Raw genomic sequence first — 23,141 nt, forward strand, 5'->3', positions numbered from 1 at the left:
ACACAGGCCTGGGCCCAGTCCTGGAGATGCTGGGCAAATCTCCTCTGCTGATTCTACCGTGAGCCCCCTCCTTGAGATTAAGAACCACTTTTTCTACAAAATCTGTGACTGCACCCCAACTTATAAGTTAGCAAAGTGCAAAGCCAACCTCTTTGAAAATGCAAAACTCCTGAACATGTCGGGTCTCATCACTTTATTACTGTAGGACTTGAGTGTCTCCAAGTCAAGGGTGTCCCCTTAACTGAAGGAAACTCTTCACCCACATACCTGGGTGTGTTGGGAAGTGCCTTTTCACTGGTAACATGCTAGACAAGGCTGACTATGCTGGTCCGGAATGGAGAAACAGGGATGCCTGCCTCGCATCAACTGTAACTACCAAGATGGGGCCGCAGCTCCTCTAACATGTCCCAAATGGTTTAGGCTGGTGGCTACCTGCATGTGATTCCTGAAAATCAGATCACCCAGGAACTTGTTAGAAATACAAACTCTCAGACCCACCCTCCCCCACGCTAGACTGGCTAAATCAGAAACTCTGGGGGTGGAGCCCAGCATCCTGTTTTAACAACCCCTCCGGGTGTTTGTCAAAGTTTAAGAACTGTTGGGTCTTCGGAAAAGTCATGACGCATGTTTGCGACAGATGGCACGAGTTCATTTTTGGAAGTGCTAGGGTCATTCACATCTATGTTATTGCTATGTCATTTGACAGCTGACAGTTCTAGCTTCATTCTAAAAAAAAAATATTTGAGTGATTTGGTTGAGTTTTGGAGATTTTACAAGTTGAAGATGGAAGACCAAACTGTGCATTTTTGCCATATTTTACTTTTTTACTTCCACAAAGGGAAGAACGCGTGTCAAGCTTGTGAAAAGTTGCATAAAGTTACAGTGACAATGCTCTACAAGAACATCAGTACCAACGATGGTTCACGAAATTCCGTGCTGGTGATTTTGATCTCCACGATGCTCCTTGGTCAGGGAGGCCCACTGAGGTTGATGACGACAAAATAAAGGCATTGATAGAATCAAACCCACGTTACACAACATGAGAGATTGCAGAAACATTGAACATCCATCATTCAAGCGTTCATGACCACCTGAAGAAGCTGGAATATGTAAGCAAGCTCGATATTTGGGTTCCGCATGAACTCAAGTTCATTTGATGGCACATATAAACATCTGCAATATGCTCATTAAATGTGAGGAAAACGATCCTTTTTTGAAGAGACTGATAACTGGTGATGAGAAGTGGATTGTTTACAACAATGTAGTGTGCAAACGATCTTGGTCCCAATGTGCTGGTTTGCCTCAAACGACATCGAAAGCAGACATTCATTGGAGGAAGGTTATGCTCTCAGTGCGGTGGGATTTTAAAGGTGTCATGTTTTTCAAGCTCCTACCAAGGAACCAAACAATCAAGTCGAATGCGTACTGTTGGCAATTGGACAATTTGAATGAATCCATCATCCAGAAATGCCCAGAGCTTGTTAATTGTAAAGGAGTTGTGTTCCATCGCGACAACGTGAGACCACACACAAGTTTGATCACCCATCAAAAATTATTGGAACTTGGATGGGATGTGTTGCCACTCCCACCATACTCGCCTGACCTTGCGCCGTCAGACTTCCACGTGTTTCACTCTCTTCAAAACTCCTTGCGTGGTATAACGTTCCATTCAGATGAGGCTGTAAATCAGCACCTTGTTCAGTTTTTTGCAAATAAAGACAGGTCCTTCTATAAGCGAGGTATTATGAAGCTCACTGAAAGATGGCAATAGGTTATCGAACAAAATGGGCAATATATCATTGATTGATCTTTGTTCTTTATATAAATAAATGACCTTTGAAAAACATAGACAAAATACGTCATGACTTTTCTGAAGACCCAGTACTAGTTCAGTTGATAGGTAGCTTCATTGATGCATGTAAGTAGGAAGCAGAACAGGATGGAAAACCTGCCATTGCTAGATTTATTCCTACAAGTATTCCTGCATGTTTAACGTCTCATGCTCATTTGTCAGATTGTCACCTAAGAAATTAGTATCAGGCCAACTTCTCGGCTACCTTTGGCATCCTTGTAATTCCCAGTAATAACCTGACTTATTGCATCCCCTCCTTAGACAACGCAAGGTTTGTGTTCTTTCACTGCTTAGAGGCTTCATCACAACCTCCCCATATGATAGGGGCACAGGAAGCTGAATGACAATCGAGTCTTACTTATTCAAAAGACTGGCTTATATCCTGCAGAGGCTTTTCTGTGTCTTGTTCTCTTAGTCTCTACTCCACAGTAGTAAGCCAGGCTGACTCACTTAGCTGTATGAAGCTAAAAAGTCAAATTATGTGGCCACGGTCTCATAAAGAGTGAGAGGTGAAATGAGATCATGTAAACCACACCCTTGAACTTTCCACTGCTTTCCAAAACTATTACAGTCATGGTTCCCAAACTCTGTACCAAGGCACCCTGGGGGTGCCACAGCAAACCCTTAAGAGCACAATGGAATGTCTTTAATTTTTTGAGGGAAACTCAGCAATGACTGACATCACACAAATACTACTATTAGGCTGTTCGGACCTATTTACTTAATAAATAGGACATTTAAGTATTTCTTTTGACCTGGGGTCACTGTGAAAAAAAGCTACTAAAATACTAAGGGTATTTACTGAAAATTACTGTGATACTGAGAAAGTTGGGAACTCGATCTTCTAAAACCACTGACCTCAGGATGAAATATATTTTTACTGTACACTTTCTGGTCAGAATCATGCATGCGAGCCAGCACATTTAAAGAAATATGCATTCTAAATTTAACTTAAATGTCAGGGGAGAAAACTATAAGAAAATTGTTAACTACATGAATCTTTTAGGGGCTTTTCTTTCTTACCTTCCTACCTAGTTCTACCCTTCGCAGCTCCCTGGCTGAACCCTGAACTGTGTTTCCTGTGATTTTAAAAAAAATAACAACTTAAATTGTCATTAGCCCTTTCTTCATAACTTAAATATAATGGATCAATTCTTTAAAATTGAGCTAATAATTGCTCTAGTGCATTCCTTAAAATCGCCTTTAAAACAGATTTTTGAAAAACAAGATCTAGGCAGTGTTATGTGCTATATATAGTATGTGCGTGACACCTCACAGGAAACCTTAGAAACCTGCCAATGAAGTTAACCACAGGGACCATCATCAAGCAGCATCGGACAAGAAACCAATGACAGGAAAATGGGGTCTGTGTAAAGGTTATGAAGTATATTTCTGTAGGAACTTGGTAGTGTAATCCCCCTCCCCCTTCCACCACTTGGCATTTAAGAAGTAGTAAACAATTATAACTATATTTATCAGGAGAATTTTTTTCATCCTGAAGGAATTTTAGGGGCAAAGCCGTCTTCATAACACCTCCTTAGGAAGATTGTTCTTTTTATCCCAGGGTTAAAACTTTGCAAGGAGTTGACTGCAGAATCCAGACGCAGCAAAGCACTAGTTCCGCCTGAGCTATATCATCTCTCTGGGATGTAGACAGCTCTGTCAAGTGGTCAAGAAGTAGCGTCTTTTCTTATGAAGCTGTCCGAGGCTGGGGGCGGGTGTGGGTGTTTGTTTGTTGCTGTTGTCTTATTCACCATCAAACACCTTTAAGAAATGAACAGTGCATTATTTGCTTTATTCCTGATGTTTTATTTTCACATTCTCATTTGTTGTTTTTCATGCATGTGTCTCAGTGAGTCACCTAACCACAATTATATATTCAGGCATCTGGTGGTTCTGCATAGCACCCTCATTCCTCCCGAGTTATTTAACTCCCCTGACATGATGAATGCATTTCCAGTCCCTTCAACACACACACACACACACACACACACACACACACACACACACACACACACACACACACACACTTTCTTTGGCACAGGAAAGCTACCCTACTCTCCACCAGGTGTCAGTAGAGTCAGTTTTAACCGCTTGCTTTGGCCAGCGGGGCACCTGTTGAAGTTGTTTCACCTGCTGTGTTAGACGGTTCCTCAAACCACCCACCTGCTTCTTCTAAAGAAACTAGCTTCCATTCCCTAGAAGCATTCCTCGGAGATGATAATCCACCTGTAGAGAAAGATAGTCCACGTATAGAGCTGTGAGGAAAATGCACTATAAACATAGCAAGCAGTCAAGTTGCTTGGGTTATTTTTAGAGTTGGCCTCATAAAACTTTTACAGGCTGTTTTTTTCTTGACTTTTCTATCACTACATTAGCGACTAGAAATTATTCCAAGTTGCACACAATGTGACAACAAAGTAAAAAGTAGCACATAGTTTTAGATTCAAATGGGGGCTGTTTTGTTTGTTTTAAAGCCCGCTCTGACCCCTCAAGAGCCCCACTCCCAGCACTGCTGACCTAGTCCTCAAAGGAGAAACAGGATTTTACTCACCCTGTAGCCCCAGATCCTAGCACACGATGACAATGACAGAAGAATTCTACCACGTGTCAAGTGTGCTTATCCTATTTAATATATACATTCCTTTTGGGGGTGGATGACCTTATAGCCACTTTGGGAACCCAACCCTTGCCTCTTAATATCCCCCACGTTGGTAAGTGGCTGGGTCCATACTATTTCCATATCATGGTGACTTTTCCTGGGAAAGAGAAAGAAAAAGAGAAGGGAAGAGGGAGAGAAGGGGACAGTGATTTGGCCCAGACACAGATTAAAATGAAGAGTAGAAATGAGCCCCAGAATGAGATTGTTGAACTTGAATTAAAAGGTGTGGGTGGGTTGGAAACAAAGATTAATCATTCTGCCAAGAGCAAAATAATGAGCCACAGCAAATTAAGCTCAAATTCAACCACAGATCCTGCTTGTCTTGTCTCACTCCCCAAAGGCAAAACACTTACAGTGACTGCCGAAAATCTGAAATGGAAATTAGCTTTGCCATTCAATAGTCATTTGCTGATGTCTCTTATGTGGGCCCTAGTATCCCACCATACCCAGCAGCGGGCTTCCAACCCTGCCTTCTGCTCTATGAGGTGATCCACGAGGACTAACACCTAGGCCACAGCACAAGTCAGAGCTACTACTGTTTTCCCACATTTTTATTAACTAACTCAGAGTCTTATGTGCCTTTTTAACTAATCCCACCCCCAGCCTACCTGTGTTGGCTTTTCATTTTTTTCTTACTTTTTTTTTATACTCCCAAATAGGGTTAGTTTTACCGAATGGAAACAGTGAATCATAGTGTGGTATGATTTGAGTACAACTTGCCTCTGTTCTCTTCTATTTGAGTTCTAAAGTTATTACTATCATCAGACATTCAGCCATTATATATGCACTTCATTGGATCCTAGATTTCCTATTAAAATGCAAAGACCTCAGAGAAGGACAACTCAGGTTGTATTTAGGATGCTATAGAATTGGGTACAAATTCATCTGTGTACCCAACCTTCCTCGCAAATTTAAATGAACATAAAAGGTAACCTTGAAAGGGAAAAAAGTTCACAAAAGGTAAAATTAAGTCTGGGAAGAGGAGAGAGGAGCAATTTCACTTCCATTTTACCTCAGTGATGATGGGGTCTAAGGAAGTGGGCTTCTGTGCTATTATGAGTTTTTAAACCACCTCAGGGCACCTCAACGTGGAGGCCATATAATCGCTCCTATTTTCCACACCTTAGGGGTGAGGGAGGCAGGCCAGGAGATGAGTAGATCATAACAATAGTGACTATCATAATGAAGAAATCTTCCAATAACTTACATTGAGGCCCTGCCATTAAATTTCCAAATATTTTCAAATTCAAACGTCCTTGGTCCTTATCATAACCCTGAGGGTGAGTTCATGAGGCTCCGAGAGTTAAGAAATGTGGCCAAGGTGGCCAAACCACTAAGCTGAGACTCAAAACTATCTGGAATGACTCCCAGCCCAGGAGTCTTTCCTCCAGACCTGAGATTGAACTTGTTCTTAAAAATGTTTCCCGAATGTCAAGATGAAAGGTTTGATGTAAATGGGATCTTCCCTCGAGGGGAAGAGGATAGGAGGAAAACTCCCAGAGGAAGATGAGAGCTTTTCACAGCAGAGTCAAGAGGCACCAAATAAAGATCCACAGCACCACTGCCCTCATGGCGTGGGGTGCAGCCCACTCTGAGAGGACAGTCATTTGCCTTCACCCAGCTGTGTTTCCAGATGCCACAGAGCAGTGGCAAGGCCAAAGTGGGGACAGGATGGGGCCATAAACTCCACCAGTGCCTAGTGCCCCACAATACCCAAGAAGCTTTGTCAAAACAGTTGCTTGCTGTGTAAATATAATTTCAAGACACATCCCCAAGCTCTGCTCCCCACTCACCATGACTTCTGAATCCTATTTAGAAGTGTAGAGAGTCCATGTTTGCTCAATGCCAGGAAAGAGGGTGGGTCTGTCCTCCTCTGAAAGCCTTCCCAGTGTTCATGGTCTCAGCTTAGAGTCTATAATAGCCTAACACTTGAGTATCTGACCCTTTAAACTAAACCAAGAGATTTTCCTATGAAAGTTACCCCCACTGCACCCCACCCCCCAACATGGCTTTCTTAGGCTGCCCATGAAGCAGGTGCTGAAGTGTTAACAGATAAACCCTGTATATATCGCTGTTCTGGCACATCAGGCCACATGATGCTCTGGTACCCTTTCCCCTGAGAGAGCCAAGGAGAAGCAAACTGAGGAAGGTGGCCTTAAAAAGACCACAAACGCCTTCTTCGGAAAAGCTAAATGAAGAGACGTGAGGGGGATGCGGTGTTTCATTTTAATTATATACAGGTTGTATAAGCAATGACTCGCTAGGTCCATATGGAAAGATTTTTCAAGGGGTAAATTTTACAGTTGTGCCTTCAATGTCGTAGTTTCTATTGGGGGAAAAGGAAACACAAGGGGACGAAGGGCATGCAGTCAAAGCAAGCGCACTGGAGCTTTACAAGATGGAGTTAGGGGTGTCCTCTGTGGGCCTCGTCTAGCTTTGTGACCTTGAACACTAAGACAGGAAAACAGTAAGGATTCCATGCAGAGGTGCCACCAAAGCGTTAGCTTCCTGAGGAGACCTCCTCCACACTGTGGCAGAGTTATCCTTCTCAAGTAGGGTCATGCCCTTAAAGACTTTCCATAGCTCCCCATTGCCCACAGGAGCAAGTCCAAATTTTATAGCAAACCTTTCAAGACCCCTCACCACCTGGCCCCCACCTACATTTGCAGCTTCATTCTTGGCCACTTCCTGCCTCTTCCCCACCCCAGATCATATACTCTGTGCCAAGCTGCTGTCCCTTTTGCTCTTTTGTTGTTCCAGGAGCCTCACCTTTCATCCCGGAGGAAGGCTCAGCCTTGAGTGTTTGTCAGCCCCGCCCCCTTGGCTCCCTGGAATCTATGGCTTGTATTTTTAGCTGCTCCTTGCCAAGAGGCTCTGCCTTCCCAGCCAGCTTGTAAAATGGGTTGTAAATCCTTCCAGGGCTGAGAGCCTCTGGTCTTAACCTATTTGCATCCCTGGTGTTTATCCCAGTATTAAATGCTCATATCACATTCATCACTGTCTTCCTACCTCCTAAATGTCACTTGAGTCCCTCGCCCTCTCACCACCTCCGCTGCCACCAGTGGTGGAGTTCTAGTCACCTTCATCTCTTCCTCAGACCCGCCGCAGCCCCCTGACTGGCCTGCTTTCACTCAGCAGCCACTGCGAAGCTTTAAAAACTCAAATTGGATCATATGGCTCCCCTGTGCTTAAAGCCTGCTTGATTTATATGAGTTGCCCAGTTCTTCTACAGAAGGCTTGTTTCTCACCGAGTAGCCCATGTGCCTCAGGAGCACAGTCATGAGAATAAAACATTAAATCATGATGCGGAGAGAGGCCTGTTGACAAGAAAAGCCTTTGGGTCCGGGGTCACCTCCACTGAGAAGCCTTTCCAGATAGACCGAGGTAGACATGACCTCTCCTTCCTTTGTCCCATTCTGTTCTGAAGAGACACTTAAAGGGAAACCTGTATACATTTTTGCTTTTGCTTTTTTTTAGTGTGATTCTCTCCTGTTAGATTGGAAGCTCCTTGTGGAGAGGCCAGAGAGTTGTCTCAGGACAGAGCCTGGGGGCAGGGCTGGAACGGAGTAGGTCCTCAATCAGGGCCTCTCGACTGACCAACCCAATAAATTAATGACTCATATGAAAGGAATATTCTCCAGTTCAGTAGCACTTGGCCTTGGGGACCAAATTGGATGTCAGTTTGAAGGGTCCGGTATGGAGACCCTTCCTCCCTGGATCTAGCTGAAGACTTCTCTGCCCAGGGAGCAACAGGACCTGTTTTAATGAATGACATGCAGACCTGGGACCCACCCTGCCTGGACAGAGGTCTGGTTGCCAACCCTCCATTAACATAGCTCCCCAGTTCAATTTCCCCAGTTCTGACTTGGAAGTAAAATATCGCCCCATGCTCATTAATACATGTGATATTGTTTGGAACAAAAACATTGTGAAAAATGCAGGTTGTAACCTGTGGTGTTTTTTTCTTGTCTTTTTCTTTGTAGGAGATGTCAGTGAAAAAAAGGGTCCAGAATGATTACTAACCTATGACTCCCAACAGTATGACAGGTATCTATACTTTTTACATTTTCTATGTGTGTCTCCATTGTTGTTCCACTTATAGAGAAATATAGGATTTCTAAAAGACCATCCTGAGAGTCTTAGCACCAATTATGTCCAAACCAGCAAGTGTTATTAAATGCAAATACATCTTGTGAATATGTCTCTACAAATGTGCTTTCGTTTTCTTCAGAAAACATGAGATGTGTCATCCCTGCAAACATGACAGGGAATAAATGATAATTCACAGTAAATGCTAGTTTTTAGCCATCCTAAGATCATCCTCGCACCCTAAATATGTTCACTCTTTAATTAGTTCAGATCAATATAATAAATGGCTCTTCACACTTACAAACCATAGTGGGCTGTTTATTGCCCTCAGCAGTAGAGTCAGAATGGAATATGATTTGATCACATAAGGTAAAGTAAGCTAGAAACTCTTTGCAAGGGACAAAGGAGAAACAGAATGACCCTGAGGAACATGAGGTTGCACTACCACGAATTCTTAGTCAACACGTAGAGCAGAGGTTGCAAACTCAGAGGCTCCAGGCGCCAGACAGATACACCAATGCCTGAAATAGACTGGGTGTACCAATGAAACTGGAGAACCCAGGTCCTCTCTGAAGAGAAGCCGTTCCTCCACTCTAGGCATTCACTGACAAGCAGAGATGAAGCCCAGTCTGTCCAGAGATTACAAATTTCCAAAAGAAGCTGGAAATCCAGGTCTTAAATAAAATATAATATACCCATTTGTACATGTAAGCAATTAATGTATAAAAATATCAAAAACTCATGCACCAGTCAAAATGTCTGACTGGAATCAACCCGTGTTCTGTCAGTTTACAATCTCTGTGATCCGCCTTCCAGCCTAGCTCCAAGCCCATGACTGTCCTTTTGGTTACTGTGGCAGCAGGGAAGATACCGATAGACTTCTGAGTGTCATGGGTACACCCTGAACTTTGATCACCTGTTCATGTTACCTCTCCACCCAGAGACAAAGCAAACATGCAGGACAATTCCTCCCAGAATCCATTCCGCTGTAAACCTGAGAAATTGAAGCCACTGAAGGTTGCCTTCTGGAAGTTTCCAAGCCTTATATAATGACCATAACATTACATCTCCCAGCACCACTGCTCTGCCTCTCTACCCATCTACACTTGAGCTCCTGGTACAACAAAAAGACAGCGTGCCTGGGTGAACCAGAATGATTGACACCCGTGAGGAGGGAGGGTCTCAGAATCACATCTCATTGTCTCGTCTTATTTCTTATTCACAGGCCCCAAAACATACTCACTCCCATTTCTATTCCACTGCCAACCTGGCCAATATTCTACCCCACTTAAATCTCACTACTTCTATGTCAGAAACCTGTTCATTCAGTTGAAAGTTTATATAGATCAAGCTTAGCTAAGCCTCCATGTTTATGCTGCTATGAGTGGCAATCTCAACCAGGAGTGATGGCATAAGTCTTTGCAGCCACAGGTATGTGTGAGCACACAGGTGTCAGACAGCAGTGCTGCAAAACCTAAGGAAAGTGTCCCCCTCTGATAAAGGACACAGTGGGATCAAGTGCTACACAGTGATGGCTCTCTATTCAATGGTAATTTGCCCCCCTGAAAAAGCCTGCAAAGATAGAGTCTCAAAGAACATACCCACCTGAGACATATAAAAATGGTAAAACTTGGCATAAAAGTGGGTGATACAATGGTTTTTACTTGCTTTAAGGTTGGTTCTACATAGAGTGTTGTGGTGACCACCCATCAAAGGTTCTTATAGAGCAGGGGTCAGCAATTTTTTTTTTTTTGTAAAGGGCCAGATAGTAAATATGTCTGGCTTTACATACTACTCAATTCTGCCATTGTGGCATGAAAAGACATGGACTGTATATAAGCAAATAGTCTTGGCTGTGTTTTAATAAAACTTTATTTACAAAACAGGTAGCAAGCCAGCTTTGGCCCAGGGACTATGGTTTGTTGACCCCTATTCTAGAGTCCAGGATAGTCCAGACTATCTTACTGTTGAGCAGAACCTCCAACATCACGTCAGCTCATCTCCAGGCCTGAGCTGGAAATCTGGGCTCACTCCAGAATAATTCTGGACTAAGCCAACTTTCAGCCTAACTTGTGGAAGCTACGTGCTTTTATTGCAAGCTGAGCTGGAGCTCCAACTGCCTCCCAGTGGAGGAGGGAACTTTTCTTTGCAGCATTTGCTTCATAGCATAGAAACTAACAGTTCTATTTTCAAAAGAAATCTACTCCATACACACATATGCTCAGTAATATGTTAATGGGCTCAGCTGAGAAAATCGTCACTTCAGACTCCCTTGTTTGTGATGAAATAAAACAGTATTTTTTTTCCTCGCTCTTTTGCTATGGTCTTGGGCTACGTGTTTACTTGAAGAAACCTAAAAGGAGACCATAATAAAGTTATAAGACACTGAAACTAAGTGCCCTCTTTTAGGAGCATGATTTAAAGGGAAAACATGCATATTTTCTTCTTTGAAAATCATAGCAGGTAATACTATTGTTATGCAATACAGGAACTCAATTAACCTTTATGAAAAGAAAACCAGTTTTTTAAAGTGAACATTAAATCTATTTTCCTAAAATTAAGCAAACCAGAATTTTCAAATAAAAGAACCACCTTATTGGTATATAGGCTCTTTTGGCTACAATGCTTATTAAAGTTATATATTTCACATTAACTCAAGTGGAAAATTGGGGGTTTTGGGGGGGAAGGGAGTTATTTAAACATTAGCTACAATGGAGTCAGATCGTGCCAAAATTTTCTCGTTGCTTTATTTCACCTAATTTGAAATTAGGACTGTATGAAATCACTCATTGAAAAATACTGATTCTTAAAGAGAAAAGTAAGAAAGTGCCTTAAAATGATATTTTATTAGTCTGGAATTAAGTGCTGCTTCCTAAGTAATCGGAGGGGAATTCTGCTAACATTTATGGCATTATAATGAGCTCTACTTTGCATAAGATCATGATTCACAGCATAAAGGAGTTTGTTCTAAGATATGAATACCTAAAATGTTAAATAGCAAAGTTAGAGGCTCTTGGCCTTGGTTGAAAAGGAAACTAAGAGCTCAGACTCCTCTAAAATGTCCCTGAGGAGCCAGAAACAAAGATCTATATGTTGGCATTGAATATGGCTTTGTGAAATTAATATATGACATAAAGTTAGTCCTGTTGTGATATTTGTCTTTTTTTTTCTCGAGGCATTATTATTGAGTGCGTCCCAGGTACCAGGGGAGGGATGTTTGCAAGAATATAACAGGAGCTTTCTCTATTGTTGCCCCAGTGTTTTCGCTGTTTGATGTCAGAGTGTTTGCTTGTTTGGGTTGGGGTCATTTGTTAAGCAAAATAAAGAATTGTGTAGGCCTTTTTTCTTCTTTTTTTTTTTAATATTTCCCATTATTCCTGAGGTTGAATATTTTTACATATTTATTGCCCACTTGCCTTTCTTCGACTCATTTGTTCACATTTATTGTCCGCTTCTCTTTTGTGGAATTTATATTGTTCTCATTATTTGTAGGAGCCATTTATTAAATATTAAGGATAGTAACTAAGCAAGTTACCCAATCTCTCTAGATCTTGGATTTCTTATCAATGAGAAAGTGAGACGAGTTCATCTCTGTTCCCCTTCCACTTTTAAGATTAGATTATCCATACTTAAAATTTGAAGATTTATAAATCACATTTTCCTAAAAAGACATGAGTACATTGACGGTTGGGTATAAAGAAAAAGGGCACCCTAGAGGGATGTAGTTTGTGTTTTGAGACTATCCTAATGTACAGGTTTTTCAGAATCAAACCAAATAATTAAGTTGGGAAAACTCAGTGTTTTATTGCAAAGCCCATGTCGTTTTTTCAAAAGAGGCTCTGCAGGTGTTTGTTAGGCTTTTCAACTGCTCCTCAATGGCCTGTCTTCCCTTCAGAAATAGAATCACAGTTGTGCTTACATCCTACAACCTAAGTAGAATGTCTTTTCACGGGATCGAAAGTTCTAAAAAGCAAAATAATGATACCACTCAAAGATAACTAATGTTAACAGTGTACATATTCTTAACGTTCCCCATTGACAATAAATGGTCTTCTTAAATAGGATTTTGTTCTACTGAGTAATCCATCATACCATGTTAACAGACCCTGGTTGAGAGGCCTATAATATAATGTTATTTAAATACTGTTATAATGATCTGCATTTACATAATTTTGGACCTCTGGTTATTTCCTCAGGATAAAATTCTACTAAGTAAAAGAAAATGCTAGGTCAGAAGGACCGAACATCTTTAAAAGCCTTTCCTGATTCCAAATTGTAACCAGATTATTGGACCAATTGAGATACCTATCAGCAGTGCTATGGCCATTGAATCGTCTAACTCCAACTTTGGATTGTTTTGGTAGTTTATTTTTGAAGAGGCTATTTATTTGGCAAAATTTTATCACAGCTTTTCAAAACTTACATTTTTCTTACTGATAGATAATGAATTTGACTACACACACACACACACACACACACACACACACACACACACACATTGATTGGACACGTAAAGGTCTTTTTTTATAACTCACCTGTTCTTTTAACTTTTCTATTGTGTCATTTGTCTTTTTCTTATGATTTATATATTAAGAAATTAATTCATTGTCTGTCATAAATGTTACAAATATTTTTCCAATGTCTCTTATTTTTGTTTTTGGCAATATTTAACCTTTAAAATTTTTCTTCTTTTAAAATAATTTCCATACTAAGAGAAAAGCTGCAAGACTAGTTCAAAGAATTCCCAGCTACCCTTTACCCAGAGTCCTCAAATGTTAACATTTTATCACATTTGCTTAACTCTTTCCCTCTATCTCACCTACATTATTTTTACTTTGTACCACTTACTAATAAGATGTAAACATGATGATGTGGCATTTTTTGACATACAAAAGTTTTCAGTTTATATATAATGAGCTCTACTGCGGTGCCGTTTCATGATTTATATCTGTGTTGTCAAGCTTAGAAATGTGTTCTTGTAAGTACGGAGTGACAGAGTTCAGTGGGTTCTTTATGATGAGTTAACACTTCTAGTTCAACATGTAGTTATTTTTTAATGAAATACAAGAATGACTGGTTAAAGTCAAAGATCTCAACAAACACCTGCTCATATTTACCCTTTAATCACCAACCATCCACCCAAAGTGCCCTAGGGCTAGCGTTGGGGGTCAGGGAGGGCAAAACCTGACAGTGCTGGGAGTCCTTCCTTCCCTCCTCCCGAAGTCAGGACAGTCAAACCCCAGGTCTTTGTTCTGGTTACCCCTGCACAAAGTTAGGGTACTCTGCTTCCTTTCCCCCCGTTGACCTAGGAGCTGAGAAGCCTTATACTGATTTATACGCTCCTGGCGTGATTATTCTGAAAGGGCATCGGAGGCTTGTTTCACTTCCTTCCCAATTCCTGTTTCCCCAGTTGTGGCTAAAAATAAAATGTGGCTTTGGATTCTATAGAGCCGTCCATGCACAGGACAAATGTTGCCACAAATTGTTTTGGAGAAAGAAAACTACCAACTTGCCCAAAAACGAGCTCTATGTTGGTGAAGCCAATTATGAAAAGGATCTTTCATTTTATTTCTTGGGTATTCAACCACGTGAAGCAATGGGGGGCCCTTTTACCCCCCCCCCCTTCTCAGCATGGTGTCACTTCTAAAAGAAACAAAAATCTCACTGCAAGCAGACTGGGAAGTCTTCCCCAAGATGCCTTGCGGGCAGAAGGGAGGTTGCTACACACATCTCCCTGAAAATCTTTAAACTCCTCCTCAGACATCTCTCCCACAGATGACTCCTCAGGGTACCTGCCAAAACCGTTTCCTGTCCTCTTCTTCTCTCTCCAAAGACTAAAAATCCTTGTCTGTTGCTGCTGTGCACAAGCTCCCCTCCCACCTCCAGTCAGGCTCCTCCTCCCCTCTTCTCCTCCCTGCTCCCACCCCGAACTCCACCTGCTCATTTCCTTAAAGATTACAGCCCCTTCTCTCCACCTGTCCTATTTGCATCCCTCTTCAAGGCCCCACTCAACAAAATAAACAGATCTTCCTAAGGAACACACCTTAGAAAGCAAAGGAAGAGAAAACCATAAATGCTTATAACTTTACATTTTTTCCTCCTATCACATACAAATTGGTAGAAGAGAGTGAAAGTCCCTCCATGGTGTCCAGTCTTGGGAAGAATCAGGAGCACCTCAGTTTAAAATTTTCTCCAGTTTCTACCATAATAAGGGGGGAATCAAGAAAACCACAAAAAAGGGAATCTTGGTGCAGCTAACATATAACCTTTAAAACACACACACACACACACACACACACACACACACACACACACACACACACAAAAGCAAATACTTCTTTTCCCCCAGAAAACAGAAGGAACAGTGACCCTGTATATGAGATGAATGAGTAAAGGATGTGAACCTTACCATATAGTCAGTCTACCTGAAGAAAAATTGGCCCTCCTGTACTCTGATTGCCTCTGTCTCTCTCTCATCCCTCACCTCTTTAACTTCCTGAATTTTTCCTGGGAGAGAAACTTCCTACTGAAAAGTATGAAATGTTCTGAACAAACACCAAATTAATGAAATCGTACCAAATTTGGCCAGATTAGTGAAAAATCTTCTCTCAGAACTCCTGGGGCCTCTAAGACAATTGCTTGTAGAACAGCTTCACTTTCCAAATTTGAGCTGCAGCCAGGCGATCAGGAAGTTGAAATGTCAAAAGGACAAGGCTTTATAGAGTGGACTATGGGACCACAAGAGTGGGGAACAAAATTATTTCTTTACCAACAACCCCTATGTTCTTCCCAGAAGTCAAGCCTTACAATGTTCTTCTCCTAACCACCTAACCCTAGTTCCTGCCCCCACCCCACCTCAGTTGTCACCACCTTCACCACCATCACACCACCATCATCATTACCTCTGCTGTCATCAACCACCATTATCACACCATCACCCTTCTGATGAGCTCATCTCTACCTCCTTCAAGCCTGCTGTAACCCAGAATTGCCTAACACATCTCTTCTCAACTTCTGCTAATAGTCACAAATAACACCCTTCACCTACCCAGGTTCTGTTACGCCAGGATGTATCTTCCTCTCTATTCCCCTAGATGTCATGGACGTCCACAGCAGCTGCACATATGCAGGTGCAAGATCCTTTAAAAGAATTGAAAACCATTTTCCCAACTAAAATGTAGTCCCTAATGAGTACGTGGTGTCATTTTGTTTGCAATGAGCCAAGAGTTATTTTTCTCTGCCACCACCACCTGCTCCCACCCCCAGCTGAAAAGTCCCAGGCTCCTGTTTGATCCATCTTGGTTTTTCTTTCCATTCTTGGCCGTAATGACATCCTCACTCTAGAATTTGGCTGTGATGTAGAAGGGATACTAGAGTGGAAGTCTAACTCCCCGAGCCGGCAGAGTGCAGAGTCGTTGCTGTTTTGGTGCTGATGGTGCTGATGCTGAGCTGAGAGGCATTTTCTCCAAGCCTCACATTTCACACATCAGCAGGCAAAGGCCAGTGTGGTGAAGTGTCTTGCCCACAGCAGACAGTTGCGTGTTTGGACCATCAGCTCCCCTTGCAGCTGCCAATAAAAAAAATTTTTTTAAACCACTGGTTTCCCATCATTAGATTTCATTCTACTCATATTGTAGCGAATTGTGGCTCCCGTTTTTCTGCCAAGACCCTCTTGTTATCCCCCCCACCTCCCTTGAACCCTGTGCTTTCAAACATTTTACCCGCCAAACTGCATTCATTAATAGAATTCATTGCCTAGTTTTAGTAATCAAAAACATATATAACCTGACATTTTTGATGAGCACGATGAACTGACCAGTATCCCCACACTACACAGATACATAGAAAAATTGCTTTATATTTTTTCAAAAATCAGAAGGCATAGGATTTTTCATGAATGTGTCACATGCTGCTTCATAACATTGTATAATTTCCTTTGGGCTTTTTCAAAGTTTTAAAATTACTTATAGTTTTCCCCAATATTACTTTTATGGACCTCAAGTTAAACACCATTTGAATGAGAAAAACTCTGAATATTCTGTACTCTTAACTTTCTCAACTCTAAGTAGGAATACATGCCTATAATATTTAGCTAAATGGAGCTATACAGGAAGCCATTAAAATATCAATTACTGCTGGCACTACCTTTAATCAAAAAAAGTCTTTCAGTACTATTACAAAATCATTCTTCAAAGATTATGTCTATGTAAATGAATACAGAATAGCCTCATACTTCGTAATGCATAATGAAAGCATTAATGAGAATTTCAATCCTTTGATACTGTGCACCAAATTAGATCAAGAAATCATCAGCATAAATCAGAACATTAGTAAATTCTTTGAGTTTTTTTTCAACAGAAATTCTAATTAAATTTAACATTAGAGCATCTAATATATTGGATGCTAGGCATATACACACAACTAAAAAAGAGTTCTTCCCTTTGAGGAGCTCAGAGTCAAGAGATCACAGTGTCTGAACACATCAACACATATTTGTAAAGATCTAAAAAGACTAATAGAGGTTTAGAATTAGAAGGAACCTTAGAGACCATCTGTTCCGACACCCTGAAATTACAGGTGCAAGCATTAAGCCCATGAACTTAATGACTGCGCTTATTGGCCATGCAGCAATGCACTGCACAGATATTTTGGTTGTTCTCAATGATTCTTCACACCTCTCACTCCTTAAGCTTCCATTGACTCTGATTTCATTTGTAAAGGATTTAATGATGTAATAAATAAGAAAGGTATTTGAAATCATAAAGGGAGTAATAAAGAACATATTAGTAAAACAGTATTCTCTGCTGCAACAAGGTTAACCCCCAAATCTCAGTGACTTCATGCAAAAGAATTTTCTGACTCTTGTTAACTCCCATGTCACATGTTCTTGGTTGGTGGGTAACTTTCCCTGTGATCACTTGGGGACTCAGTCTCCTTCCTTCTTATATTCTCATTCCCCTGTAGTTACATCAGAATTTTGTCCATTCAACAGCAGAAGGGAGAAAAGAAAATGAAAGGATATATGGAGTTGCTTTATGGGCCAGGCCTGGAAGTTGTGCCCAATGCTTTCCTTCATGCCATTGGTCAGAACTCAGTCACATGGCCATGTCTCACTGCAAGGGAGGCTGGTAAATGCAGTCCAGCTGTGTCCCCAGGAAGTAGGGAGGACACAGATTTTGAAGATGAGTCTGTGTCACAAATGGCTATACAAATGCAGGATAATATGGAAGTGAGTGAAGTCAGGAAGGACGGTCTTTATGTTGAAGTCATTTTTGTTTTAACAATGTCTCTTACAGCCCTCTGAACCTTCTTTGGGTAGTATCAGCATCTCTAGACAGGATTAGGATTATCTATTTATTGGGCTGTCAGAAAAGTCATGACATATTTTTTCTATGTTTTTCATTGCAAAAATGCATCATGACTTTCCCGACAAACCCAATATTTTGCCCTCCTTTTCATGTTGCTTCTGGAAAATAGCATAGACTTCAGAGTCATGTGTCCTTAGGTTCACATCCGCAGTTTGCCTCTTATTAATCCTGTGAATTTAAGCAAGTTGCTTAAGATCTTGGAGTCTCAATTGCCTGATTGTAAAAGGGGGACAGAAAGCATCCTAGAGTTGTGGTGAGACTCTAATTAAATCGGTCAGTAGACATTTATTGAGAGCCTCCTGTGTGGCAAGTCCTGTGGTACAGTCTAGGGATTTTATATAATAGAATTTAGTAGAGATTTTTTATAAAAGGCACAGAGTCTGGATCGATAGATAATACATGCTTTGCAAATTTGATATGATTTCTTTTCGTTTCTTTCTCCCCCCCCCCCCCCCGTGCATCTAAGCAATGAAAACAGGCCTATCTCTAGAAAGTCCAGATAGAATAATTTAGTGAATAATGACGCATCTGAGAGATGGGGAGGTCAAATGAAAAATGTTTCAGTTGTCCTGTTGTTTGGGATTGAACTGACAGGGTGAGAACTCTATGGGACTTGTCGAATGCACAAGGGCTTCAGTCATGATTTGAGCTACAAACAAATACCCCTTCAGTTCCAACAAGAGTAAACAGAGAAACATCAAAGCTGAGAGCCCTCTTCAAGCCTGGTAGCCTTTACATTGCAAAACATCCTTTTCAAATCAGAGAAGGAGGATCTTCAGTGGTGGTGAGCGGATCCCTGGAGGCCAGAGAGCAGTAAGACTGCAGTGGCCCCTCCGGCTTGCTGACAGGTCAGGAAGAGCGTGAAGGCTCCCCAGGAGAAGGAAGATTACAGTATCTGCATCCCCGCCACTGCTGAGGCCTAGGTCTTCCGGCTGAGGCTCTCTCCAGAGACACCACCTGGGGGAACCCTCCTTGCCTCCTTGTCTCTGGGCTCTTGTCTTATTGCTTCCTATGATTTCCAAATAGGACAGAGGAGTTTTATATTTGTTTTGGTTGAAAGCCTGCCTATTTTTTTACTCTCTTGTTTCATCCTTCCCATGAAGCTCTGTTTTATTTCCATGTATTTGCTTTTATCTTTGTCTTTTAAATGTAGAATAGGATGGTGGGGGTGGGGGTGCCAGGCAAATAATGAGGACAATATGTCTCCGAACCAGGAAAGTCTATACCATCTAGACGCCAGCTAGCTCTGCGCCAACCATTTTGAATGCCCCAAACCATATCTGCATTGCCGACCCCTTAAAATGCAACAGAGGGGCCAAGGGCACAGACCTGTGGTCAGAGTCATCCAGGGCCCAGTGTGCCTCTGCCTTTTCAGCTGGGACCTTGGCAAAGTTGCTTTCCCTTTCTTAATACTCAGTTTCTTCCTCTGTGACGTGGAAATGATCATTATTTATCTCAAGATTAGCGTAAGGGCGAAAAGAAATCAAGTAATGTGTTTCACACCATGGCTGCAATGTTGGAAGTTGTAGAAATGATAGATGCTGTGATCACCACGACCACCACCTGAATATCTCCAGGCCAAATGCACCACCCCAGTCAGGAAAGCTTAAGGGAAAAAAGACTGCTGTCCGGTTACCTTGCTTCAGACACATCAGAGGACGGATTTGATGCATCCCATAACCAAATGCCATCCCGCTTCCCCGAACCACCCATTCTACAGTCCAAGAAGTAAACAGTCATAGGTGTGACTCAGAAATGGACCTTCCTGTCACACTTTCCAGGCCTGATCCTTGAGAACTGTTCATTCATTTTAAATATCTCTCTCGGATGTTTGTGGAAGAAAACACCACTGAAATTCTATTATTAAAGCTTCTAGAATCCTTTTGCTGCTGTCATTCCTCCACAATACATCTGATTATATTGTTCCCACCTTTCTAGACAAGGATTTCCTCAAGATCCTTTTGTGTGTGATTCTTACCCATTCTTGCTGTTAGAAAACCTCGGGATATATTGGCCAGGCCTGCGATTAGCCTAATCTGTGCTTTCGGGCAGGGGCAGTTGTAGCCATGGTAGATTTCCTCGCCTTTCAAACCCCATAGTCCCTAGCATGTTTAATTAATAGAGACATGCTTAAGATTCCAAATTTCCAAGATTAAGAATATGCTGTGCTTTCTGACCCTGTCAAGCCCCAACACATCACAAGAATTTTCCATGTGCCACAAATTCCTTGAAGAAAGGCCTTTGATCACCACATGCACTGACCAAGAAATAAATTGGCCAGAGTGTGTGTTTGCCTTTTAAGTTCTCAAGCATCAGTGTTCTCAGACACTATTGTTCCATGGTCGAAATGAAACAAATCGTTTGGACATAATATCCTTCCTACATTTTTAATAAATATGCCCTTTGACTCCGTTCTTTTTGAGAGCAGATTTCGCTTCCGGAAGCCATGTTTCCTGAGGAAATAGATGAATTTCTCTCAAAGCAATATTTGTGCTGAGATGATTCCACAGGATTTCCCATTTGCCATCAGGCCAACTTGGCCCATCTTGAGAAAGATTTCAGACACAGCACTGCCCTTTAACTAGCTTCTTGACTGTGGTCAAATTCTCACCTGTAGAACGTAGTATAGTGGTTATGAGAACAGTTTCTCATTCACTATCTGTAACTCTGGGCAGCATTTTTAACTCTCTCAGCTGATGTTTCTTCGCCTGTGAAATTGGCTAACAACAGCATCTCCTTCACAGCCACTGTTGTAATGAGTCAATAAAACACAGTATGCACATGCCTGGCACATAGTAGGCCCTCTGTAAGGATTAGCTCTGAATATCATAATCTCAAGATGAAATTACCCTTTGTCAGTTCTCAATTATTTGGTGACCTTTTAACCTTTCAGATGGGCAGCTAGAAAACAAATCAATTATTTCTTAGCTTCCTTGTTCTGTTGCTTGTTTGTGTCTTTTTTCCAAGTGTTTTGGCCACTTGGAGTCAGAGCCCATACCACCATAAACACTTTTCGAAAAATCATCAGCAGCAGCCAGTGTGGGAAACAGAATCACTCCATGCACAGCTGTCTCTTGTTTGATAAATTTACTGGAAGAAGAAAGGTTTAATTAGAAAACTAGCTCTTACTGTTTGAGGTATATAGTGAAAATGTCAGAATTTGAAACACTGTTGAGATTGAGCAATAAATCCTTGTTATATACAAATATATATATATATATATATATATATACACATATACATATATATATATATATGTTTTCAATTAAAAGATCATGGGATGAAGACTCAGATGACCCATCTGAGCTCCTCCCCTATCTGGGTTACTTTAGGTAAGAAAGTGACCTCTCTGAACTTCAGTTTCTTTATTTTAAACCTCTTACTCTGTATTTTAATCCACTGAAGTTAGTTCTTTTGCCTGTGATGGTCATCTAAATCATTTGCTGTTGACTTCCCATAAACAGAGGGATGACATGGTCAGCTAAACCTACTTGAGTTTGGATCCTGACTTTATCATTGAGTCACTGTGTGACCTTGGGCAAATTGTTTAACCTCTCTGTGCCCCAGTTACCTCGTCTAAAAAGTGAAGATTAATATTTCTACCTCATAGAGTTATTGTGAAGATTAAATGTAAAGTGTTCAGAATGGGTGCCTAGCATATTTGAAGCATACATTCAGTATTAGCTATTTTATTATACTTTTGTCTGTCTCTAGAGGGGAAACCCTTAAGAAGATGAAATTAGGGCCGGCTGAGTGGCACGATGGTTAAGAACTGGCTTGGGATGCCAGAGAGCCCCGGTTCGGATCCCACATATGAGGGCCGGCGACGGTGTAGGCTGCAGCCCCTTTGGCAGTGGGTTGCCATGGGCTACCGTATGTAGCCAGCAGCCAGCGTGAGCGGCCAGCAACCGCAGTGAGCGGCCGTCCAGAAGCCAGCGACTGATCTGCCTCTCCCAGGAAGAGCGCAATGATGGTGCCAACTTGGGCCAGTGAAGCAATGTCCTCCACAACTAGACTGAAGAACAAAACGACAGCAACTTATCTGTTCCCAATTCCCCAGCACTGTTCCCATCCCCCCAATTCCCCAATAAAAAAAATTTTTAAAAAAAGAAGATGAAATTATAATATGAAATCTTAATGTTTGGAATTTTTCCATTTTATGAACCAGATTTACTAACTAACCATTTAGGAAATAAAGACATTAAATGCCCATCCCTTCACTTCCCTAACCTGCAGTCCATAAAACACTACTTTCCCCTCTGATTCCTGAACAGGAAAATCTTATCTCTATATAGTAAATATTAAATCCCACCAAAGTTTAAATTGGGTAACCACACATTTAACAAATTCTGTCTCTTTTATATGGAGGACAGTGTCTCAAACTGTCAGTGTGCAAAGAGAATCATGTGAGGCTCTTATTAAACTGCAGATTCCGATTTATCAGTTCTGGGGCCAGAATCTCAAATTTCTAACAAGCTCCCAGGTGATAGAGATGCTGCAGGTCCTTGGACTACAATTAGAGTGACCAGGCCTGAGAGGTTCACAAGCCATTTGAGGATAGAGGTGCCTGTGGGCACACCTGGCCCTCGTTGGGGGCAAGCAGGTTGGAGAAGGGCAGGCTTGCAGGCTTGCCAGACCCCCTCTCCAGCCCCAGCTTCCACCACTCTATTTCAAGTCATTGAAAAGTTTAAGAAAAAAACAAGAAGGTGTGAAAAGGACAGTAGAAATCGCACCTACTTCTCTTGATTTTCCTGAACTGTAAAAACGTCATAGAACAAATGGCACCAAGCAATGTGACTCAATATGCAGTGCTAAATTGTCTTCCACAAGGTGAGCAAATAGGAAACAATTTAATGCTCCCCTCTGTTTCTGCTATTGGGACAGGACCTGTGATGTGCAGATGCTAAGCCAGTAGTGGGGGGAGCATCACCTACCCTGCAGGAGCTGTGTCATACCACTAGGGCCCACTTAAAACATGTGTTTTTGATGTATTCAGTGGTCTCCTGAGGACCTGAAAACATTCCCAGAATTCCTGCTTTCAAGAACTCCTCACCTATCTAGAAAAACACCTGCTGCATCACCAACAGTAATGAAGATGTACATAATGTAGCAGTACCTCTGTTCCTGAACAACAGGAAAAAAACAAGATTTTCCAGGTTGAAATTTCTTC

The 23,141-nt window shown here is 41.6% G+C and overlaps 1 protein-coding gene and 1 long non-coding RNA gene across 13 annotated transcripts in view; one reads left to right on the plus strand and one right to left on the minus strand.

The window, feature by feature from the left end:
• The window catches only part of THRB (thyroid hormone receptor beta), a 355,917-nt gene that overhangs the window by 242,576 nt on the left and 90,200 nt on the right, over positions 1 to 23,141 (plus strand). For 10 of the 12 annotated variants that reach the window (XM_019655737.1, XM_019655729.1, XM_019655735.1 and 7 more), the window contains one exon: positions 8,498 to 8,561. The exons of the other annotated variants lie outside the window; for them this stretch is intronic. In XM_019655737.1, the coding sequence (XP_019511282.1) occupies positions 8,540 to 8,561 (22 nt within the window). In that variant the 5' untranslated portion in view covers positions 8,498 to 8,539. The remainder of the gene's footprint in view (positions 1 to 8,497; positions 8,562 to 23,141) is intronic. 12 annotated transcript variants of the gene reach the window in all.
• LOC109389832 (uncharacterized) overlaps positions 3,231 to 23,141 on the minus strand; it is a 28,949-nt gene continuing 9,038 nt past the window's right edge. Inside the window, exons 2-3 of the long non-coding RNA XR_002125468.1 lie at positions 15,180 to 16,170; positions 3,231 to 3,616 (exon numbers count right to left, since the gene is read on the minus strand). This is a non-coding gene — a long non-coding RNA (uncharacterized LOC109389832). The remainder of the gene's footprint in view (positions 3,617 to 15,179; positions 16,171 to 23,141) is intronic.

Source organism: Hipposideros armiger, unplaced genomic scaffold, assembly GCF_001890085.2.
Source record: "Hipposideros armiger isolate ML-2016 unplaced genomic scaffold, ASM189008v1 scaffold_245, whole genome shotgun sequence".
Classification (NCBI taxonomy): domain Eukaryota; kingdom Metazoa; phylum Chordata; class Mammalia; order Chiroptera; family Hipposideridae; genus Hipposideros; species Hipposideros armiger.